The sequence below is a fragment of the Myxine glutinosa genome, chromosome 8 (assembly GCF_964187855.1).
Source record: "Myxine glutinosa chromosome 8, kmMyxGlut1.1, whole genome shotgun sequence".
NCBI lineage: Eukaryota > Metazoa > Chordata > Myxini > Myxiniformes > Myxinidae > Myxine > Myxine glutinosa.
The window spans coordinates 60592103-60615509 of NC_136268.1; the positions used below are offsets into that span (position 1 = coordinate 60592103).

The 23407-nt window shown below is 51.0% G+C and overlaps 1 protein-coding gene across 2 annotated transcripts in view; it reads right to left on the reverse strand.

Annotated features, from left to right (window-relative positions):
• LOC137419032 (uncharacterized) overlaps nucleotides 1-8635 on the reverse strand; it is a 63353-nt gene extending 54718 nt beyond the window's left edge. Inside the window, exons 1-2 of one of the 2 annotated variants that reach the window (XR_013624312.1) lie at nucleotides 8476-8635; nucleotides 8330-8382 (exon numbers count right to left, since the gene is read on the reverse strand). Coding sequence is in view for 1 of the 2 variants with exons in the window: in XM_078783323.1 (XP_078639449.1) it covers nucleotides 3862-4047 (186 nt within the window). In the remaining variant the exon portion in view is untranslated. Of the gene's footprint in view, nucleotides 1-3861; nucleotides 4063-8329; nucleotides 8383-8475 lie in introns of those variants that run through there. The other variant, XM_078783323.1, reaches the window with a different exon arrangement.
• Nucleotides 8636-23407: the final 14772 nt, after the last annotated feature.

Below are 23407 nucleotides of genomic sequence, written 5' to 3' on the forward strand. Positions count from 1 at the left end.
ACTAACATTAACACCATCATGGCTTAACTGGGCCGTGACCTTAATCACCAACATTAACACCGTCATGTCTTAACTGGGCCGTGACCTTCAGCACTAACATTAACACTGTCATGGCTTAACTGGGCCGTGACCTTCAGCACTAACATTAACACTGTCATGGCTTAACTGGGCCGTGACCTTCAGCACTAACATTAACACCGTCATGGCTTAACTGGGCCGTGACCTTCATCACCAACATTAACACTGCCATGGTTTAACTGCGCCGTGACCTTCATCACTAACATTAACACTGTCATGGTTTAACTGCGCCGTGACCTTCATCACTAACATTAACACCGTCATGGCTTAACTGGGCCGTGACCTTCATCACTAACATTAACACCGTCATGGCTTAACTGCGCCATGACCTTCATCACTAACATTAACACCGTCATGGCTTAACTGGGCCGTGACCTTCATCACTAACATTAACACTGTCATGGCTTAACTGGGCCGTGACCTTCATCACTAACATTAACACCGTCATGGCTTAACTGGGCCGTGACCTTCATCACTAACATTAACACTGTCATGGTTTAACTGCGCCGTGACCTTAATCACCAACATTAACACTGCCATGGCTTAAATGCGCCGTGACCTTCATCACCAACATTAACACTGCCATGGCTTAACTGGGCCGTGACCTTCATCACTAACATTAACACTGTCATGGCTTAACTGGGCTGTGACCTTCATCACTAACATTAACACCGTCATGGCTTAACTGGGCCATGACCTTCATCACCAAAATTAACACTGTCATGGCTTAACTGGGCCATGACCTTCATCACCAACATTAACAGTGTCATGGCTTAACTGGGATGTGGCAGTCATCACTAACATTAGCACTGTCATGGCTTAACTGGGCTGTGACCTTCATCACTAACATTAACACCGTCATGGCTTAACTGGGCCGTGACCTTCATCACTAACATTAACACTGTCATGGCTTAACTGGGCCGTGACCTTCATCACTAACATTAACACTGTCATGGTTTAACTGGCCCGTGACATTCATCACTAACATTAACGCTACCATGGCTTAACTGGCCCGTGACCTTCATCACTAACATTAACACCGTCATGGCTTAACTGCACCGTGACCTTCAGCACTAACATTAACACTGTCATGGTTTAACTGGCCCGTGACCTTCATCACTAACATTAACAACGTCATGGCTTCACTGCCCCGTGACCTTCAGCACTAACATTAACACTGTCATGGTTTAACTGGCCCGTGACCTTCATCACTAACATTAACACCGCCATGGCTTAACTGGGCCGTGACCTTCAGCACGAACATGAACACTGCCATGGCTTAACTGGGCCGTGACCTTCAGCACAAACATTAACACTGTCATGGCTTAACTGGGCCGTGACCTTCAGCACGAACATTAACACTGTCATGGCTTAACTGGGCTGTGACCTTCATCACTAACATTAACACTGTCATGGCTTAACTGCGCCGTGACCTTCAGCACGAACATTAACACCGTCATGGCTTAACTGGGCCGTGACCTTCAGCACGAACATTAACACTGTCATGGCTTAACTGGGCTGTGACCTTCATCACTAACATTAACACCGTCATGGCTTAACTGGGCCATGACCTTCATCACCAACATTAACACTGTCATGGCTTAACTGGGCTGTGACCTTCATCACTAACATTAGCACTGTCATGGCTTAACTGGGCTGTGACCTTCATCACTAACATTAACACCGTCATGGCTTAACTGGGCCGTGACCTTCATCACTAACATTAACACCGTCATGGTTTAACTGGCCCGTGACCTTCATCACTAACATTAACGCTAGCATGGCTTAACTGGCCCGTGACCTTCATCACTAACATTAACACCGCCATGGCTTAACTGCGCTGTGACCTTCAGCACTAACATTAACACTGTCATGGTTTAACTGGCCCATGACTTCATCACTAACATTAACGTCATGGCTTCACTGCCCCGTGACCTTCAGCACTAACATTAACACTGTCATGGTTTAACTGGCCCGTGACCTTCATCACTAACATTAACACTGCCATGGCTTAACTGGGCCGTGACCTTAAGCACGAACATTAACACTGTCATGGCTTGACTGGGCCCTGACCTTCAGCACGAACATTAACACTGTCATGGCTTAACTGGGCCGTGACCTTCAGCACGAACATTAACACTATCATGGCTTAACTGGGCCGTGACCTTCAGCACTAACATTAACACTGTCATGGTTTAACTGGGCCGTGACCTTCATCACGAACATTAACACTGTCATGGTTTAACTGAGCCGTGACCTTCATCACTAACATTAACACTGTCATGGTTTAACTGGGTCGTGACCTTCATCACTAACATTAACACTGTCATGGTTTAACTGGGCCGTGACCTTCATTACGAACATTAACACCGTCATGGCTTAACTGGGCCATGACCTTCAGCACTAACATTAACACTGCCATGGCTTAACTGGGCCGTGACCTTCAGCACTAACATTAACACTGTCATGGCTTAACTGGGCCGTGACCTTCAGCACGAACATTAACACTGTCATGGCTTAACTGGGCCGTGACCTTCAGCACTAACATTAACACTGTCATGGTTTAACTGGGCCGTCACCTTCATCACGAACATTAACACCGTCATGGCTTAACTGGGCCGTGACCTTCAGCACTAACATTAACACTGTCATGGCTTAACTGGGCTGTGACCTTCATCATTAACACCGTCATGGCTTAACTGGGCCGTGACCTTCAGCACTAACATTAACAATGTCATGGCTTAACTGGGCTGTGACCTTCATCACTAACATTAACACCGTCATGGCTTAACTGGGCCGTGACCTTCAGCACTAACATTAACACCGTCATGGCTTAACTGGGCCGTGACCTTCATCACGAACATTAACACCGTCATGGCTTAACTGGGCCATGACCTTCAGCACTAACATTAACACTGCCATGGCTTAACTGGGCCGTGACCTTCAGCACTAACATTAACACTGTCATGGCTTAACTGGGCCGTGACCTTCAGCACGAACATTAACACTGTCATGGCTTAACTGGGCCGTGACCTTCAGCATTAACATTAACACTGTCATGGTTTAACTGGGCCGTGACCTTCATCACGAACATTAACACCGTCATGGCTTAACTGGGCCGTGACCTTCAGCACTAACATTAACACTGTCATGGCTTAACTGGGCTGTGACCTTCATCATTAACACCGTCATGGCTTAACTGGGCCGTGACCTTCAGCACTAACATTAACAATGTCATGGCTTAACTGGGCTGTGACCTTCATCACTAACATTAACACCGTCATGGCTTAACTGGGCCGTGACCTTCAGCACTAACATTAACACCGTCATGGCTTAACTGGGCCGTGACCTTCAGCACTAACATTAACACAGTCATGGCTTAACTGGGCCATGACCTTCAGCACTAACATAAACAATGTCATGGCCTAAATGGGCCATGACCTTCAGCACTAACATCAATACTAACATCAAAATATCAGAAATTGAAGGCTTTTTTATTTTAAGCGATTTATATAAACATCCGTTAAATCACATCACATGCAAATCATCAAAATCTGAACAGTATTTGTCGAATTTAAAAGAAAGCCACATCACTGTTCATATCGGTAGATATTATTCCATCGTGTTTCATATTTTTCTCCAATATTCGATGTGTTCACATTCACGTGTTCACATTCACATGTGTTCACATCATTGATCCGGTACCAGGGAAATATTCCCTCAAGGAATGTAAAATGGTGTTTAAGGAGCACGTGGAACCCAAACATGGTAATGATCGTTTACCTTCACCGGAGGCGAGTAAAGGAAGCTGGAAAGCCAATCAACAACGGTCAAGGGCTTCTTTGCAGGAACAGCAAACATCTTGACGAAGAACAAATGTTTCGACATGAGACAGCCGGCTAATACTAATACAAACAACAACCACAAAGCGTTTGCACACTGGGGGAACCAAACCGACGCGTCCACCATGCTCGAAACTCCAGGCGCTGTGACCTGTGACGTCACAAAACCAACTTTATGCGTTTGAGGATGGTCCACGGAAACTGGTATTTGCCGTTTACAGAATGTGACGTCACAAAACCGAGCGCACACGCCCCGCCCCTTCATTAACCATGACGAAATGGATGCACGTGACTAGCAGAGATCACATCGAAAACGTTTATAAATATAAAATATCATATCATCGTAAATAATAATACGCTTATTATCCCTTATTATTTTGTCTGTTCGTCTTCATGACAATTTTCTCTTCATCTGTAATGTAAACTACCGTACTCGATCAGATCCATTGGCATTATTTCTGTCCATTATTTTTACATTTATTACATGAAAGGTCTTTGCCTGAACAGGTCCGTTGAATATTATTTTTCAATTACTAAAGACTTTTTGTGGTTTTTATACATTATTTTTCAGGAATAATCTTGAGATGAATTATCGCGAGATTTCTGGTGAATATAACGGTCAGTCATTATTTACTTCATAATTAATAAATAATTACTTTCGCTCTTCGTGGTGATCACAAGCAGGAACCAGACGCCATCACCGTGCCAAGTCTCACTTTATTCGATCTCGCCCTATTCGATCTCGCGAGAGTAAGAAAAGAACAATAACCACAACAACCGGAAGCTTGCCCTGATTCATCTTTTCCTGTTCATCTTTCCCTTTAAAGTTAAACAAATACTAGTACCGACTGCAAAGCCGCAATGAGCCGGCGAAGCCAAAGCCTCTTGCCACGATTTTCCCCATCACTATGGTATCAGTAGGTTAGGTAGTTGGTAGTAGGTAGGTGTAGTAGGTACCGTACCTGGTAAGACTTGGTAAAAGAGAAGAGCAGACAGTCCTCCCCAATACCTGCATACCTCTTGCCACTATTTTACCCATCACCATGGCATCAGTAGGTTAGGTAGTTGGTAGTAGGTAGGTGTAGTAGGTACCGTACCTGGTAAGACTTGGTAAAAGAGAAGAGTTATCACGAATTAGCTTGGGTACCCAAGACTTGGGTACATTTATGTCGTGGTTAAGCATAAACGTCGTCCTTCATGCCACATCTGATAGGTCGGTGTGGCGATGAAGAATGGAGGCGAAACATTGTTCCTCGTTTTGGCTTTGACCGAGTGACATGGCGGGCGTTTTGCAGAATCGAGTCGAAAAACACGTTGTTCAAGTGCTCGTACTTTTTCGCTGTGCAGTAAGCGAGTGACTTGATACTGTTGCGAATATGGAATTTGGCCTCCATATCCGCTTGTAAATATTCCCCTATTTTCTCCAATACTCCCCAACTTTCCCCGATCCCCCATTCCCTAGTCCCACTGCATGTAAATAACAATCAGTAGAGCCGACCTTCCCCTTATTCCCCCATTAAATGTCGTGCCCAGGTCCACCGCACCACACGTAGACAACTTTCGGACATCTTCCTAGTTATTCTTATTCTATGTCAGTTAAGGCCTCGTCTCCATTAATTATGACTCTTCGTTGCACCAGAATGTGATTATATGGCATCAGTAGTGAGTTTAGGACCTTTCCCATACCTCCTCCCATCTTCTTCCCCGTCTACAACAACAGAGGGGCACGGCGCTGCGCGGGGGGGGGAGTGTGCGTCCTCCCACCGGCTCGGTTCGCCGCCATCGACAATGCGCTCCAGACAACGCGCTCCAGACCATGCGCTCCACGGGGTTACCACGAAGGGGCTCCTTGTCAGCTCCTCGTCAAGGGCGGAGCCTGGTAAACCCCCCCGCACGCACCCAATGAGAAGCAACGTGCCGATTCCACGAGGCGGAGCTAACGAGCCGAGGGCGTGTCACTCCCCGCCGGATATACGCGGCCCCGCGCCGGATGTGACGAGAGATGCGCACCCAGCTTGGAGAAGGAAAGCCACCTGCGAGCGCTGAGAGAGATGCGCACCCAGCTTGGAGAAGGAAAGCCACCTGCGAGCGCTGAGTCAGATGCGCCCCCAGCCTGGAGAGAGAAGTCGCCACCCCTCGAGCGCTGCAATACCTCCACCGCATCTCTTAAACTGGACCGTACGTGATCCTGCCCTGAGCCCAGGTGCACCTGGAGCGATCGCTACCCGCTTTCCTTGCCATCAAACCCCGTGTGAGTGAGCCTTGTCCCGTTTATCTGTCGTCTGTTGGGAATAATATAAGATTGTGTCTAAGTGCTTGTCTTTCTATGCTGTCCCTCTTGTAGTTGTAATCTAACCTTCCGCCTTAATATAACCTCCTCCGGAGGTCTTGAGAACTGAACCCCTGGTGTCGTATTGTGTTATTGTAATCCAGCCGGGTGTCTTCTTTTTCTTATTGAGCCAGCATCGCGCGATTAGTCAACGTTCGGGCACAATCGGGTAACTTGTGCAGACGTGGTCATACCATAAAACCGCTCGGTAAATAACATCCAAGCCACGTCTGTAACAATACGTTTCACAGTGCCCAAAGCAATGACGATTTAGCTTAGGAAATTTGAGCATATGATGAGAACTATTTCTAGCAGCATATGCTTACGCGTGATTCGGTTGTTTTGCACCAACCTCGTTCCCGTCGCCGCAGTGATTCTGGTCGCAGTTCCCGGCGTCGCAGTGATTAATTCGGTGAAGAATTCCGTCTCAACTTCGGATATTTCCGGCCGTGAAAAACTATCCGTATTTCTAAACTAAATATGTAAACCGCTTATACCGTATTTCTGGCCGTGAAAAACTATCCCGTACGGCCGCGAGATTTCTAAAAAATAATTCTTCGTCAATTTTAGAATATTTGACGCCGTTTTCACCGTCCGAAACGCGTAATAATATTTTTTCAAATGCTCGAATCTCATTGGTTCTGGTGCTTGATGACGATTTTCGTTGAAGATAACGAGGTTGGTCTTAACGTATTTTAATTACTAATGAGAGGTTTCATTAGATTATGAATCAAAGAACGACGGGTGCAACAAACTCCTATTGAACTTTTTCGCAATTGTTTTATGCAAACTTCCGCATCCGGTAGATGGCGCCCATCATTGAGTGCTTTCATTTTAGAAATATTTTTGCAAATGCTCGACTCTCATTGGGTCCGGTGTTTGGTGACGCGTTTTGTTGAAGATAACCAGGCCCGCGCAGGCCGATGTTGGTCTTAAATTATTTTATTAATACATTGGAGGTGCATAAGATTGTGAATCAAACGACGACGGGTGAAAGAAACTCCTAATGAACGTTTTAAATTTGTTATGCATACTTCCGCCCACGCAAAATGGCTGCGCCCACGGCGCTTCGGATTCTCGAGCCAAGGCATAATCAGGTTTTCAACATAATACGTACTCGTTTATTGACAACACCGGCTTCGCCGGCTTCGAGTACCGACTGCAAAGCCGCAATGAGCCGGCGAAGCCAAAACCTCTTGCCACTATTTTACCCATCACCATGGTATCAGTAGGTTAGGTAGTTGGTAGTAGGTAGGTAGGTAGTTGGTAGTAGGTAGGTAGGTAGTTGGTAGGTGTAGTAGGTACCGTACCTGGTAAGACTTGGTAAAAGAGAACAGCAGACAGTCCTCCCTAATACCTGCATACCTCTTGCCACTATTTTACCCATCACCATGGCATCAGTAGGTTAGGTAGTTGGTAGTAGGTAGGTAGGTAGTTGGTAGTAGGTAGGTGTAGTAGGTATCGTACATGGTAAGACTTGGTAAAAGTGAAGAGCAGACAGTCCTCCCCAATACCTGCATACCTCTTGCCACTATTTTACCCATCACCATGGCATCAGTAGGTTAGGTAGTAGGTAGGTAGTTGGTAGTAGGTAGGTGTAGTAGGTACCGTACCTAGTAAAACTTGGTAAAAGAGAACAGCAGACAGTCCTCCCCAATACCTGCATACCTCTTGCCACTATTTTACCCATCACCATGGCATCAGTAGGTTAGGTAGTTGGTAGTAGGTAGGTAGTTGGTAGTAGGTAGGTGTAGTAGGTACCGTACATGGTAAGACTTGGTAAAAGGGAAGAGCAGACAGTCCTCCCCAATACCTCCATACCTCTTGCCACTATTTTACCCATCACCATGGCATCAGTCGGTTAGGTAGTTGGTCGTAGGGAGGTAGGTAGTTGGTAGTAGGTAGGTGTAGTAGGTACCGTACCTGGTAAGACTTGGTAAAAGAGAAGAGCAGACAGTCCTCCCCAATACCTGCATACCTCTTGCCACTATTTTACCCATCACCATGGCATCAGTAGGTTAGGTAGTTGGTAGTAGGTAGGTAGGTAGTTGGTAGTAGGTAGGTGTAGTAGGTACCGTACCTGGTAAGACTTGGTAAAAGAGAAGAGCAGACAGTCCTCCCCAATGGCAATACCTGCATACAATACAATAAATGTCACAAGAAGCTGAAGGAAGTAACGATACGATGTGCTAGCTTAAGGCCTATTTTTAACTGGGCTTAACATACGTTTTCACAGTAAGTGTGTAGTCTTCTAACTTCAGTCGCTGTCAGGCACCAGGGCTGGTTCTCTGAATCTCCGGGCATGGCAGCTTCGTCCACAAGAAGACGTTAGCTTGCAGTGATTAATTCGGTGAATTCCATCTCAACTTCGGGTATTTCCGGCCGTGAAAAACTATCCGTATTTCTAAACTAAATATGTAAACCGCTTATACCATATTTCTGGCCGTGAAAAACTATCCCGTACGGCCGCGAGATTTCTAAAAAATAATTCTTCGTCAATTTTAGAATATTTGACGCCGTTTTCACCGTCCGAAACGCGTAATAATAATTGGTTTTGGTGTTTGATGACGATTTTCGTTGAAGATAACGAGGTTGGTCTTAACGTATTGTTATAGATCGCGGTTAGGATGTTATAGACCGAGCGGTGGTTTAAAACCGCGACCTAACAAAACTCACCCGATTCCACCCGAACGTTGGTTGTATCGCACCCTAGCTGCTCAATGAGGGAAAAGACAAAAGCGACGCAATGCAAGAGGAAAACGGAGACAAAAAAAGGTTTGAAATACTACTACATTTATTCCTACTATTTACACACAAGCAAAAAGACAGATGTCACGTTTATTTACAAGCACAAGACGCAGGTGACACAGTGCAAATTTAGCTTACCTACAGACTTAACTTATATCCCAGGACAGAACAAACAGAACGCTGACTCACGCGGGGAATGCCAGGGATGGCAGAAGGTGGATGGCTGGAGGGAGAGGAAAGGTCCAAGGGGGGTCCCGCAGCACAACCGGCGCGTTCAGCAGCCGCCGTTCCGTTTCGGCCCTGCTCCGAACCGCCGTTCAGGCCCCCTTTGGCGGTTGGGTGGCGCGGCTGCGGCCGCCTGCACTTGCCTTGCCAGGCCTTGTCTCACTCGTCACCACCGCAACCAACTGACCACCGACTCCTTTCTCTGGCAACCGACTGTCACCCACTCCTTGCAACCAACTCCTCCTCTCTTTCTCTCAACCGACCCAGACCAACCCAGAGTGCATCTCTCTTTCCTCTTCTTCTTTTCGTCCACTTCCGGTTGCGCCCTTTTATAGCGCCCCCAGCGATCACGCCCCCCGGCGCTTTGGACACGCCCATCGGGGGTGCTCACCTCGGCCCTGGTTGGTCGCGCGACCCTCGGGCTCCGCCCTGGATGACGACGGGCGGCGCGCCCCTCCTCCCCTCTGACGAGGTGCGACACGCCTTTCTTCTCCGACCCGAGCCTCGTGGTCAATGGTGGTTATTGGAGGGGAGGTAATATGGGCAATCGAGGCTCGCCAATGACGAGAGGGGGATGTAATATGAGGTCATTGGAGGTTTTGGAGGGGATGGAAAGGGAGATTTTTGGGGATGGGAAGGAAAGGGGGTCTATTCTCTTTCACTGGTGCAATGGAGTACTTTTAATTAATGGGAGACACAGCCTTATCCTAAAACACAGAATAAGAGATAACTATCAAAAGAAAAGATATATCGTGTCCTGCATGTATGTTTTTTTATGGACTAACTACGGGAACGCCCTTTGACCTTTATACAACCACAACGGAGGGAGGAGGGGTGGCATTTTACAACAACCTTTTACAACAACCTTTTACAACATTTTACCACCACAACAAAATAAAAAAACATTCTCATATTCACAACACTGCACCCTCCTCCCCTTAGGCACGTCCCGGGCCTATTACTTTTACCTTAGTGTGGCATGTAGGTGTAGTTCCCTCTACTTTTAACCTGAATCTGAGTGCGACAGTTTTAAAACATAAATAAATGTGTCCCGCTGCTCCATTGCACCCTGCCTAACAGACTTACGCCCACAGTTAACCGAATTGCGGAATGGTCTTCAAACTAAACACTGACGGTGGGGAGCATTATTTACACTGACGCTATTTTTATTTACAAAACTAACCCAGGACCTGTAATTGTTCTTTCTGGGGGGAGACAGTCTGCTCTGCATCGACGCACCATGAACGCACCCAAGCACCAATCGGTGCAGTCCCCATTGTTCAATGAATAAAATAAAACCAACAAACCCAACCCTGCAGGTGTCTCTTGCTCTTCGGCTCCCTCTGCTGGTTATCATTATTTCTTCCAGTTGTTGTCATTTTCATTTGCTTTGCTTACTGGCGGCCTATTTGCAATAAAGCTTGCCCAAACGTGTCCATTTTTTAAAATCTTTATTTATGGCCCACAGGGCCGACTACGTGTGGTTCACCTGTGGGGCATCGGTGCCCTGTGGCCAAGGTCCGCCAGCAAGATTTCGGGCCCTCATGGCCGGTTCCAGCAGAGGGGCCTTGCCCCAACCCATGGGGTCCATAAGTGGTGCTCGGCCACTGACATGTGGTCCATAATGTGGTGCATCGATGCAGACAGCTGGTTCTGGGAATTTCGGGCGCACAATGGCCGACCCACGCACGCTCCCCTCGGCGCCCAACGGCACTCAGGTCCTCATGTGGGAGACAAAAAGGGGGGACAAGACAGATGAGCGAGGGGTAAGGTCTCAAGGGTACACATCAAAAAGGCAATGCAAGGCGAAATGCGTACGGAGGGCGAAGTGAGAAAGCTCGTCCCTACCGTACGTCACCCCCCTGTTACCTAGCCCACCCTTGCCCTTACCCCATATGTACAAAACCTACACATTACCAATTCGTCACTACTGTCACGTCTTCCCCATATTTCCCCTATATCAAATTCGTCACCACAATCCCTCTACTTCAAAAATTTGCCATCATCAATTCATCATCAATCCTCATAAGGAGGCAGAGATGGAACATCAAAGCACAATGTCACACCCACGTCATGATGCGTCTCACATTCCAAACATTTGCACAATTAAAAATAATAAAACATGGCATGGTGTGGAGTTACCTGTCACCTCCGGTGAGTGGGTGCAGATGGTGCGAGGAGATCCTTCATCCTAACTATCCTCTAAATGACTTTAACACACTTTACACTACCCGGGGTCTTTCTCCGGCCAAACCATTGGCCCTCTTACACTATGGGTTCTAAAAACCAATTCCCATTGGCCAAACTGTGGTGCTTTTCAATTTGGGGTCTCACTCCCCCGATTCATCTCCCGGTGCCCTCGCACAATTTCTGGGCCGCGACGTGTAGCTCTCCCAACAGGTCTACCCACCTGCACACCTCCACCACTGTAGTTGCCACCCGAGCTTACCTAGCTCCTCACCCTAACCTATCTAACTGGGGGCAGCCCCTCTCCTGGCTCTGTCACCCCATGGTGCCCTCTGGCACTGGGCTACCCGGGTCCGTCCTCCGGATCCTCGGGCCCCATCCACAACAACTACTACCGGCTCCCAGAGCCCACCTGCGGCCTCACCTGGCCGACATCCTTACAGTGGTGGAGTGCCCAAACCAACTACACACACTAACAGGCTACACGCCCAGCCATTTCCACAACACTAATGCACCCATCCAAACATCATTCTGTCACCCGCACCACAGATGCCAATATCCAACCACAATTTACCTGTACCCTCTACCTAACACTTACACTACCTGCCCCGGGTATCCGTGATGGGGGTCCACTCTTCCCCCATTCACACCTTCGCACCATGCACACCACTCCATACCACTTACTCCAACTCTCTCCACACACCTGTACTTGCACACCTGTGCTCTCACACCTGGTGCCACCTGCACCCTTCTCTCCCCAAGCGCATTCGCGCTGATCCACAACACTCACTACTCATACACTGCTCCACACACCTGTCCAGTTGCACACCTGTGCAATCACACCTGTTCAATTCTCACACACACGGCATCATCTCAGCTAACTACTCCCTTCTGAAACTTGCGCTTCCCAGTCGTCCCTTTAAACTATTGCGCTCCCTCGTCATTATCATCCACACTAATCTACCTGCGTCCCCACTACAGGTATCAGTCACCAACTAAACTTAACGTTACCTAATGTCAATCTCTTCTAGATCCCTACAATATAACCTAACCCACCCGGGCTAGTTTTCACTGCCACACACCCCATAAGCTATTGCTCATTTGCCCCACGTCTGTGAGGGATGGTGGATTTGCCATCCCACCACATCGGGGGTCTCTCACTATCAATTTTGCTCGTCCAAATCCACAATTCAAAAATTTTCCATTTACGGCCAATTCTACCCACTTTTATAAATTTCGTACCAAATCACTACTATCATCATCACAGTCCGTCTACTTATTAGGTCCTCTCGGTGCGCCAATTCACATCTACAGCTCGGCTTCGTAAAGCCAAGCCATGAATGCGGGTTGTTTGGTGCCAGCGGCTGGATACGTCCCGCATTCGGGGCAGGGACGGGGGCTTACCCGGGCCGAGATCCCACGCACCACTTCGGCGTGGAGCCATCCAATGTCCCGATCTCGACCTGCCGGCACGTCTCAATAGAAAGTGGTCGCCATGACGACCCTTCCTATCGAGCTGCCCGCTCCGCCTAGTGGAGCCCGGACGCGGCCGTTCCACGCGAGGCCCAGCGTGGATTGCGCACGGCGGTTCTTTCGAAACCGCCGTGGTTCGGATCCCCGCTGGTTCTCGCGGCACGCGAAGCCCGGCACGCACCGAGGGCCCGAGTCGGCTATAAGTCGTTCTAACCTTTAACCCGGTTATCGTCGACGCCTCACCTGGATGCTTACAAGCATACGCTACCCCTTTCGTGCTCATACATGCAGCCGTTTCCATGCTCTTGGTCGTACCTTCTCTAACACACCTCGGTACACTCATTCCGCTCACCGACTTGGTCACACACCTGACCACCGAACACCTTGGCACACATTCGTCGCTCGCACACCTCACCAACACACCTCTTCGCGCCCCTTTCTCGGTCACCTCCTCTGTGACAATCACAGGTGTGCCCTCACTCGCACACCCAACCACGTGCCTCACCACCAACTCAAAGGTGCCTTCCCACACACGCTCTACCATTCCAGGTGTGCACCCTTCCATTCCAGGTGTACATCCTCGCTCACCTGTCACAACCAACTCACGCTCCGTTTCACTCTCACTACTCTCACCTCCACTCTCGGTCGCGCACTCACCCTTACTCTCGACAGCACACTCTTTCCTCATGCACCCGTCCGTTACACACCTTTCTCGCGCATCCTCCCACGCACACTTTTTCGTTACCTCCTCCGTAACACTCACCACACCGCGCTTCCCTGTGCTCCCTCGCACACGCGCTTCGACCAACTCACTCTTGACGGCACACTCACTCCTCGGCGTGCACTTTTTCCTCACACACCCCATGGTCGGACATTCTCGCACACCTCTTTTTTCGCACACCTGACCTGTCGCACACTTCACCAACGGCCTTTCACGAACACCCGGATCCAAACCAATCCCCAAGCCGACTGAATCTCCCCTCACATCATGTACATTGCCACTCACCTCCGTACCTCTTCGCACCTCCTCTGCCACCTGCAAACTTTTTATTTGGTTAGTGAGCACCGCATCATGATTTGAACACAGACCTTGTACATATTCCATGACTTCCTCCTTTATCTCCCTCTTAGTTTCCCTCCATCTCTTCTTAATTTCACTCACCCCTTCTTCCACTTCCTCTACTTTTTGTTTAACCTCTTTTATTTCTCGGTGCGTCTCCTCAAGTTCGTCCTCTAAGGCTACCTTAACCGTTTCGATGTGCGTTCTCACCTGCCGGTCCTTTGTCTCCATTATCTCTGTCACCTCCTCCACCCTCATTGTCAGTTCCTCCCGTACCATCTGACATTGCCTCTGTGTCGCTATTAATTCGTTTTTAATTTCTTTTTGTGTCGCCTTTAACCCTCCGAGTACTGCAGTGTTCCTTTGAACCTGCTCCACTAACTTAGTTTGTCCCTCTGTCAGCTGCTCCACCTCCTCCGTCAGATCTTCTATTCCCCCTTGTAACTTAGCCGTATTATTCCTCACTTCTTTCTCTATACGCTTTTCGCCTCGCTTTACCTCCTCGCGTAGCCCCGAGACCTCCTCACTCACCCCTCGTCGTATTTCCTCCATCTGGTTCCCCATCTGTTCGATTTCCCGGGCGGATTGTTCCCCTATTTCCCGCAATTTGTCCTCCATCCTATTTTCTAACCCCATTAACCCATTTTTCACTCCCTCTATCTGATTCTCCTGGGCAGCCATTCTATTTTCTACCCCCTCTAACCCCTTTTGCATCCCTTCCATTCGATTCTCTTGAGCGGCCATTCTGTTTTCTACCCCCATTAACCCATTTCTCACCTCTTTTATCCCGTTGTCTAACCCCTCAAAATTATTGTCTAACTTCCCAAATTTCTTGTCTAATCCCTCACCGGTACCCCTCGCTTCGTCCCTCATTACCCCCATTTCGTTTCCCATTACCCCCATTTGGTTCCCCATTACCCCCAATTGCTCACTCTGAGCATCCATCCGGTTCCCCATTACCCCCATTTGGCCCTCCAATCGCTCACTATTCTGGGCCATAAGGGCCTTCATTTGTATAAAAAAAAGGTTCAAATCCATTGGCATCTCCGGTTCGACTACCGCGACCATGGGCGTGGCTAAATGTGGCGCCGCTGTAATCACGTGCGCTAGAGCGCCATTTTGTGCACCTGAAATTCCCGCAACCACATTGCCATTTTCCTCCTCCCTTTCTTCCCCGAAGTCCTGGGTTACTTCTAACCCCTCTATCTCTCCCACCGGCATCCCGTCGCCTTGGACAGCCATGGCGCGATTTCAAAATTCGGGCTTTTCCTTTAAAACAAAACAAATTTCGGTATTTTATAATTTTGAGCGCGTGAAGCGCGCTCCGGGTCGATCCCACTCCCCGACACCAATTGTTATAGATCGCGGTTAGGATGTTATAGACCGAGCGGTGGTTTAAAACCGCGACCTAACAAAACTCACCCGATTCCACCCGAACGTTGGTTGTATCGCACCCTAGCTGCTCAATGAGGGAAAAGACAAAAGCGACGCAATGCAAGAGGAAAACGGAGACAAAAAAAGGTTTGAAATACTACTACATTTATTCCTACTATTTACACACAAGCAAAAAGACAGATGTCACGTTTATTTACAAGCACAAGACGCAGGTGACACAGTGCAAATTTAGCTTACCTACAGACTTAACTTATATCCCAGGACAGAACAAACAGAACGCTGACTCACGCGGGGAATGCCAGGGATGGCAGAAGGTGGATGGCTGGAGGGAGAGGAAAGGTCCAAGGGGGGTCCCGCAGCACAACCGGCGCGTTCAGCAGCCGCCGTTCCGTTTCGGCCCTGCTCCGAACCGCCGTTCAGGCCCCCTTTGGCGGTTGGGTGGCGCGGCTGCGGCCGCCTGCACTTGCCTTGCCAGGCCTTGTCTCACTCGTCACCACCGACTCCTCACCACCGCAACCAACTGACCACCGACTCCTTTCTCTGGCAACCGACTGTCACCCACTCCTTGCAACCAACTCCTCCTCTCTTTCTCTCAACCGACCCAGACCAACCCAGAGTGCATCTCTCTTTCCTCTTCTTCTTTTCGTCCACTTCCGGTTGCGCCCTTTTATAGCGCCCCCAGCGATCACGCCCCCCGGCGCTTTGGACACGCCCATCGGGGGTGCTCACCTCGGCCCTGGTTGGTCGCGCGACCCTCGGGCTCCGCCCTGGATGACGACGGGCGGCGCGCCCCTCCTCCCCTCTGACGAGGTGCGACACGCCTTTCTTCTCCGACCCGAGCCTCGTGGTCAATGGTGGTTATTGGAGGGGAGGTAATATGGGCAATCGAGGCTCGCCAATGACGAGAGGGGGATGTAATATGAGGTCATTGGAGGTTTTGGAGGGGATGGAAAGGGAGATTTTTGGGGATGGGAAGGAAAGGGGGTCTATTCTCTTTCACTGGTGCAATGGAGTACTTTTAATTAATGGGAGACACAGCCTTATCCTAAAACACAGAATAAGAGATAACTATCAAAAGAAAAGATATATCGTGTCCTGCATGTATGTTTTTTTATGGACTAACTACGGGAACGCCCTTTGACCTTTATACAACCACAACGGAGGGAGGAGGGGTGGCATTTTACAACAACCTTTTACAACAACCTTTTACAACATTTTACCACCACAACAAAATAAAAAAACATTCTCATATTCACAACAGTATTTTAATTACTAATGAGAGGTTTCATTAGATTATGAATCAAAGAACGACGGGTGAAGCAAACTCCTATTGAACTTTTTCGCAATTGTTTTATGCAAACTTCCGCATCCGGTCGATGGCACCCATCATTGAGCGCTTTCATTTTCGAAATATTTTTGCAAATGCTCGACTCTCATTGGGTCCGGTGTTTGGTGACGCGTTTTGTTGAAGATAACCAGGCCCGTGCGGGCCGATGTTGGTCTTAAATTATTTTATTAATACATCGGAGGTGCATAACATTGTGAATCAAACGACGACGGGTGAAAGAAACTCCTAATGAACGTTTTAAATTTGTTATGCATACTTCCGCCCACGCAAGATGGCTGCGCCCACTGCGCTTCGGATTATCGAGCCAAGGCATATTCAGGTTTTCAACATAATACGTACTCGTTTATTGACAACACCGGCTTCGCCGGCTATTACTAGTACCGACTGCAAAGCCGCAATGAGCCGGCGAAGCCAAAACCTCTTGCCACTATTTTACCCATCACCATGGCATCAGTAGGTTAGGTAGTTGGTAGTAGGTAGGTAGGTAGTTGGTAGTAAGTAGGTGTAGTAGGTACCGTACCTGGTAAGACTTGATAAAAGAGAACAGCAGACAGTTCTCCCCAATACCTGCATACCTCTTGCCACTATTTTACCCATCACCATGGTATCAGTAGGTTAGGTAGTTGGTAGTAGGTCGGTAGGTAGTTGGTAGTAGGTAGGTGTAGTAGGTACCGTACATGGTAAGACTTGGTAAAAGAGAAGAGCAGACAGTCCTCCCCAATACCTGCATACCTCTTGCCACTATTTTACCCATCACCATGGCATCAGTAGGTTAGGTAGTTGGTAGTAGGTAGGTAGGTAGTTGGTAGTAGGTAGGTAGGTAAGTAGTTGGTAGTAGGTAGGTGTAGTAGGTACCGTACCTGGTAAGACTTGGTAAAAGAGAAGAGCAGACAGTCCTCCTCAATGGCAATACCTGCATACAATACAATAAATGTCACAAGAAGCTTAAGGAAGTAACTATACGATGTGCTAGCTTAAGGCCTATTTTTAACTGGGCTTAACATACGTTTTCACAGTAAGTGTGTAGTCTTCTAACTTCAGTCGCTGTCAGGCGCCAGGGCTGGTTCTCTGACTCTCCGGGCACGGCAGCTTCGTCCACCAGAAGACGTTAGCTTGCAGTGATTAATTCGATGAATTCCATCTCAACTTCGGATATTTCCGGCCGTGAAAAACTATCCGTATTTCTAAACTAAATATGTAAACCGCTTATACCATATTTCTGGCCATGAAAAACTATCCCGTACGGCCACGAGATTTCTAAAAAATAATTCTTCGTCAATTTTAGAATATTTGACGCCGTTTTCACCGTCCGAAACGCGTAATAATAATTGGTTCTGGTGTTTGATGACGATTTTCGTTGAAGATAACGAGGTTGGTCTTAACGTATTTTAATTACTAATGAGAGGTTTCATGAGATTAGGAATCAAAGAACGACGGGTGAAACAAGCTCCTATTGAACTTTTTCGCAATTGTTTTATGCAAACTTCCGCATCCGGTCGATGGCTGTCTCCAGCACTCCATCCAGTAGGCATTTATACGCAGTTGAAGTACAAGAATCTGGTGGTCTGACACATATATTGTCCTCACACAACTGTCCTCACACACATATATTAATTATACAAACACATGTATTAATATATGACTGCCCTCACATACATACATTAATTATACGAACACATGTATTAATATATGACTGTGTGGCAGGCACAAGGGGCAACAATTCCACGCACCAGTGGGTGGCGCGAGCGTCCAGGCAGGGAACGAGAGCACATGCCCCGCCTTTCGACCGATCGGCCACGCCCGGGGACTAGGCGTGGCCTCGGCACATATGTGGGGAAGGACTCCTTGATCGTAACAGAATTCCACCAACAGATTGAGAATGACGAACTTTATTAAATACCAATTACACAGATCTGGAGGAAGACGAAGATGTCTACAGCACGAAAGACCATCATGCCATGTCGACCTTCCTAACTGCACATCGATTCACAGTTCATTTATATAGGGACACGCTTTATCAGAGAATCTCCGCTAGAGTCCGGAAAGACAAAGGAACTTGCAAAGGGTCCTCCCACCGTCATCCCCAGTGGGCGATGTTCCCCACCGTCATCCGTCCTTTCGTCTTGGAGGAGTGAAGCACGCACCGTTAGGATCCGGACCAGATGTGTTTTCAAGGCTCCGAGGTGACAGAAAATATAACTCACTGAAGGGGGATTGCATTCCTGGTCCTGATAAGACCATAAAATGTATGAGGCCGTTCTGATGAGTTCCAGGTGTTGAATGTACCTTTCAGCTCACATTCTCATTTAAACTTAAATCCAGAGCATATTTATCGTAACTCAAGCGTCACTGTGATTATACGAAATATAGTTAATGTTTTAACAGTTTATCAAAAGGTTTATGTCTACAATCCAAGCATCCTACGTAAGGTTTCACACTTCACACATATATAATCCGCCTTCCTGCCCGCGGCTCGAGGCGCCGTCTGCGGATCAAGGAGAGAGTTTACGACTAGGCTATCTAGCCTGTAAGGAACACACGTATGCAACGAAGCCATCTGTTCTGCACAGATGAAGCGAGTATTTTCTCATTTTAAACTATGGCAAAGCGAAAACCTTTTTATTAACTATGAAATAACATTTTCGAACAGCATTTATAACAGAGCTTATGCAGTAACACATCAGTCAAACGACATTTATAACAGAGCTTATGCAGTAACAAATCAGCTACCTGACACATATATGCGGGCTCTAAGCTCGAGCCCGCCCAGTGCTGAAGTACGAGCTTCGAATAAAGACTCTTTGTACCTACGCGTTGTGGTCTTCCTCTCTGGCAATCGAGTTGTGTGTGTGCAGCACCACACTACACTGGTGACCCAGTTTGGGTTCAGCCGTTGCTGACCCCCGAACGCACCATGGCTACCAACGCCATAGCAATCAAACTCCCGGAGTCTTGGCAGGCGCAAGCCGATGTTTGGTTTGTGCAGGCCGAAGCTCAATTTCAGCTCCGAGGCATAACGGCGGACGAGACCCGGTACGACCACGTGGTCGCCGCCCTCGGGCCCGGCACTGCCACCCGAGTCGTGTCCATCCTTCGGCGCCCGCCGGGCGACAACAAGTACGAGGCGCTCAAACGTCTCCTCATCGCCACGTTCGGGCTCACGGAGATCGAACGGGCCGACCGCCTCCTGGACCTTCCCGAACTCGGCGACACACGACCATCCGTGCGGATGGATTGTATGCTGCCGCTGCTTGGAGACCAGCCCCCGGATTTCTTATTCCGGGCACTTTTCCTACGCCAGCTACCTCTACAGGTACGCCTCGCGCTGGCCGGTTCCAAAATAAAGGAACCCCGTGCCCTGGCCGTAGAGGCCGACAAGTTTTTCGCGGCCTGCGACACGCGGTCGGGTTACGGTGCTGCCGTCGTGGATCCCGGGGCAGAGGCTTCAGCACCTCCGGCTTCCCTCGTGGCCGCTGCTGCGCCCCACCCACCACTGCCGCCGCCACCACCACCGCCACTGCAAACCTGGTGCTACTACCACGCCAGGTTCGGCCGCAAGGCTAAAACGTGTCGCCCGCCGTGCTCTTTTGACAGGTCGGGAAACAACCAGGCCGGTGCTCATTAGCGGCCCTGAGCGTCGGCCATTTCGGCAGCCTCCTGTTCATCACGTACACCTTGTCCGGGCGCCGTTTTCTTTGCGACACAGGAGCGCAGGTAAGCGTCCTCCCCGCCTCCACGTCCGACAAGCAAACCGCGGGCCGGGGCCCCACTTTGCTTGCCACCAACGGTACACCCATCCGCACATTCAGGAAGCGTTGCCTCTCACTGCGGTTCGGAGGGCAGCATTTTCAATGGCCGTTCGTGACCGCCAGCGTGCCAATGGCACTGCTCGGTGCGGACTTCCTATGTGCGAATGGGCTGTTGGTCAACGTGAAGCGCAGACGGCTCGTCCAGGCCGAAACCTTCAGCTAGCTCGCTTGTTCGCTGAGCGGCTCATTGAGCGGCTCACTGAGCGGCTCACGGAGCGGCTTGCTGGAAGGTTCCGTCCGGCAAGTTTAGTTTGCACGCTTCCGGCAGCGGACGACTTTACCCGCCTCCTCGCCAGTTTCCCGGCTCTCACGCGGCCCACCTTCTCAGCAGTGGCCATTAAACACAGGGTGGAGCACCATATACCCACGGTCGGGCCGCCCGTCTATGCCCGGGCACGCCAACTCGAGCCCACGATGCTCGCCGTGGCGAAAGCGGAGTTCGCCATGCTGGAGCGGCCGGGGATCGTACGGCGCTCCAACAGCACTTGGGCTTCTCCTCTGCACATTGTGCCAAAGCCCGGCGGAGGATGGCGGCCGTGTGGGGACTACCGCCGGCTCAATGATGCCACCACCCCCGACCGCGACCCGGTCCCGCATATCCAGGACTTTGCTGTCCGGTTGGCAAACACGACCGTGTTTTCCAAGGTGGACCTCATCCGGGGCTACCACCAGGTCCCCGTCCAACCGGACGATGTCCCGAAGACGGCCGTCATCACCCCTTTCGGCCTCTTCGAGTTCCTGAGAATACCCTTCGGGTTGAAGAATGCGGCCCAGGCGTTCCAACGGCTTATGGACAGCGTCTTGCGCGACTTACCTTTCCTTTTTGTCTACCTGGACGACATCCTAGAAGCGAGCGCGTCCCAGGAGGAGCACCTGCTCCACCTCCGCACGCTCTTCGAACGCCTGGGCCAGCATGGCCTAATCATCAACCCCGCCAAGTGCCGTTTCGGCGTCGCCACCATCGACTTCTTGGGGCACCGCATCACCAGGCACGGGGCCGTCCCTTTACCGGCCAAGGTGGAGGCGGTCAGGGATTTCCCGCGGCCCCGCACGATCAAGGGGCTCCAGGAGTTCCTGGCCATGGTAAATTTTTACCACCGCTTCATGCCCCACGTCGCCCAGCTCCTCCGCCCCTTGCACGAGGCCCTCCGGGGCAAGCCGGGCAAAGGTGACATCGCCTGGTCGGAGCCGATGGCCGCGGCGTTTGTGGGCGCAAAGCTGGCCCTGGCCGACGCCACCATGCTGGCGCACCCAGCGCCCGATGCACCGATCGCCGTCACCACCGACGCGTCGGACTACGCGGTGGGCGCGGTGCACGAGCAGTGGGTGCGTGGTGCTTGGCAACCGCTGGCGTTTTTTAGCCGGCAGCTTCGCCCGCACGAACGCCGCTATAGCACCTTCGACCGCGAGCTGCTCGGGCTCCACCTGGCGTTCCGACACTTCCGCCATCTACTGGAGGGCCGCCCGTTCACGGCTTTCGTCGACCACAAGCCCCTTGTGTTCGCGATGGCCAAGGTCGCCGAGCCATGGTCGGCACGGCAGCAGCGTCACCTCTCTGCCGTGTCCGAGTACACGGCGGACATCCGTCACGTGGCGGGTAAAGACAACCCGGTGGCGGATTGCCTTTCCCGGTCCGTCGTGCACACGGTCCACCTCGGGGTCGACTATGCCCGGATGGCGGAGGACCAGACCGCCGACCCCGGCGTCCAGGCCTTGCGGACCGCCGTCACGGGCCTCCGCGTCACTGAGGTGCCGTTCTACGCCACGGGCGCGGCCCTCCTATGCGACGTCTCCCTCGGCCGGCCTCGCCCCATCGTGCCCGCTGGCTGGCGGCGCCCAGTTTTTGACGCCATCCACGGCCTGTCCCACCCGGGCACGAAGGCATCCCAGAAACTCGTCGCGGCGAAGTTCGTCTGGCATGGCCTCCGGAAGGACGTCCGCGACTGGGCCAGGACATGCCTCGTGTGCCAGCACGCAAAGGTCCACCGCCACACCCAGGCCCCGTTGGCCCCGTTTGCGGTGCCCGAGCGCCGGTTCGACCACGTGCACGTCGACTTGGTGGGACCTCTGCCCCCCTCGCGGGGGTTCACCCACCTCCTCACCAAGGTGGACCGCACCACACGGTGGCCGGAGGCCGTCCCATTGGCGGCAACGTCTGCGGCTGATGTGGCGCAAGCCTTCATCGCCACTTGGGTTGCCCGGTTCGGTGCCCCCTCGGACATCTCGTCCGACCGCGGCCCCCAGTTCACCTCGGAGCTCTGGGCCGCGGTGGCGCGAGGGCGAGGGGTGAAACTACACCGCACCACGGCCCACCACACCCAGGCCAATGGCCTGTGCGAGCGCTTTCATCGCTCAATGAAGGCCGCGCTCCGGGCCAGCCTCCGCGACGGCGGCTAGGTCGACAGACTCCCCTGGGTCCTGCTGGGCCTCAGGACGGCGCCCAAGGACGTCCTGCGCTCGTCCTCGGCGGAGCTGGTTTTCGGGCAACCACTGCGGGTACCGGGTGAATTTATCCCCGACTCCACGGCTCCTTGGTCCGCGGCGCAACAGCGCTCCGCCCTTCAGGAGACCGCCCGGAGGTTCGCCCCGGTGCCGACGGCACACCACGGTTGCCCGCCTTCCCATGTCGCCCCGGAGCTTCACACGGCAAAGTACGTCTTCATCCGGCACAACGCCCACCTGGCACCGCTACTGCCCCCGTACGACGGGCCCTTCCGCGTGCTGGAGACTGGGGACAAATTTTTCACCATCGACATCGGCGGTGCCCCGGATCGCATCTCCGTGGACCGCCTCAAGCCGGCCCACCTCGATCCGGACCACCCCCCGCAAGCAGCTCTGCCTCCGCGTCGAGGCCGCCCCCCAGCGGTCGGACCCCCGGCACACCCCAGCCCCGCCGTCCCGCTACCCCCCAGC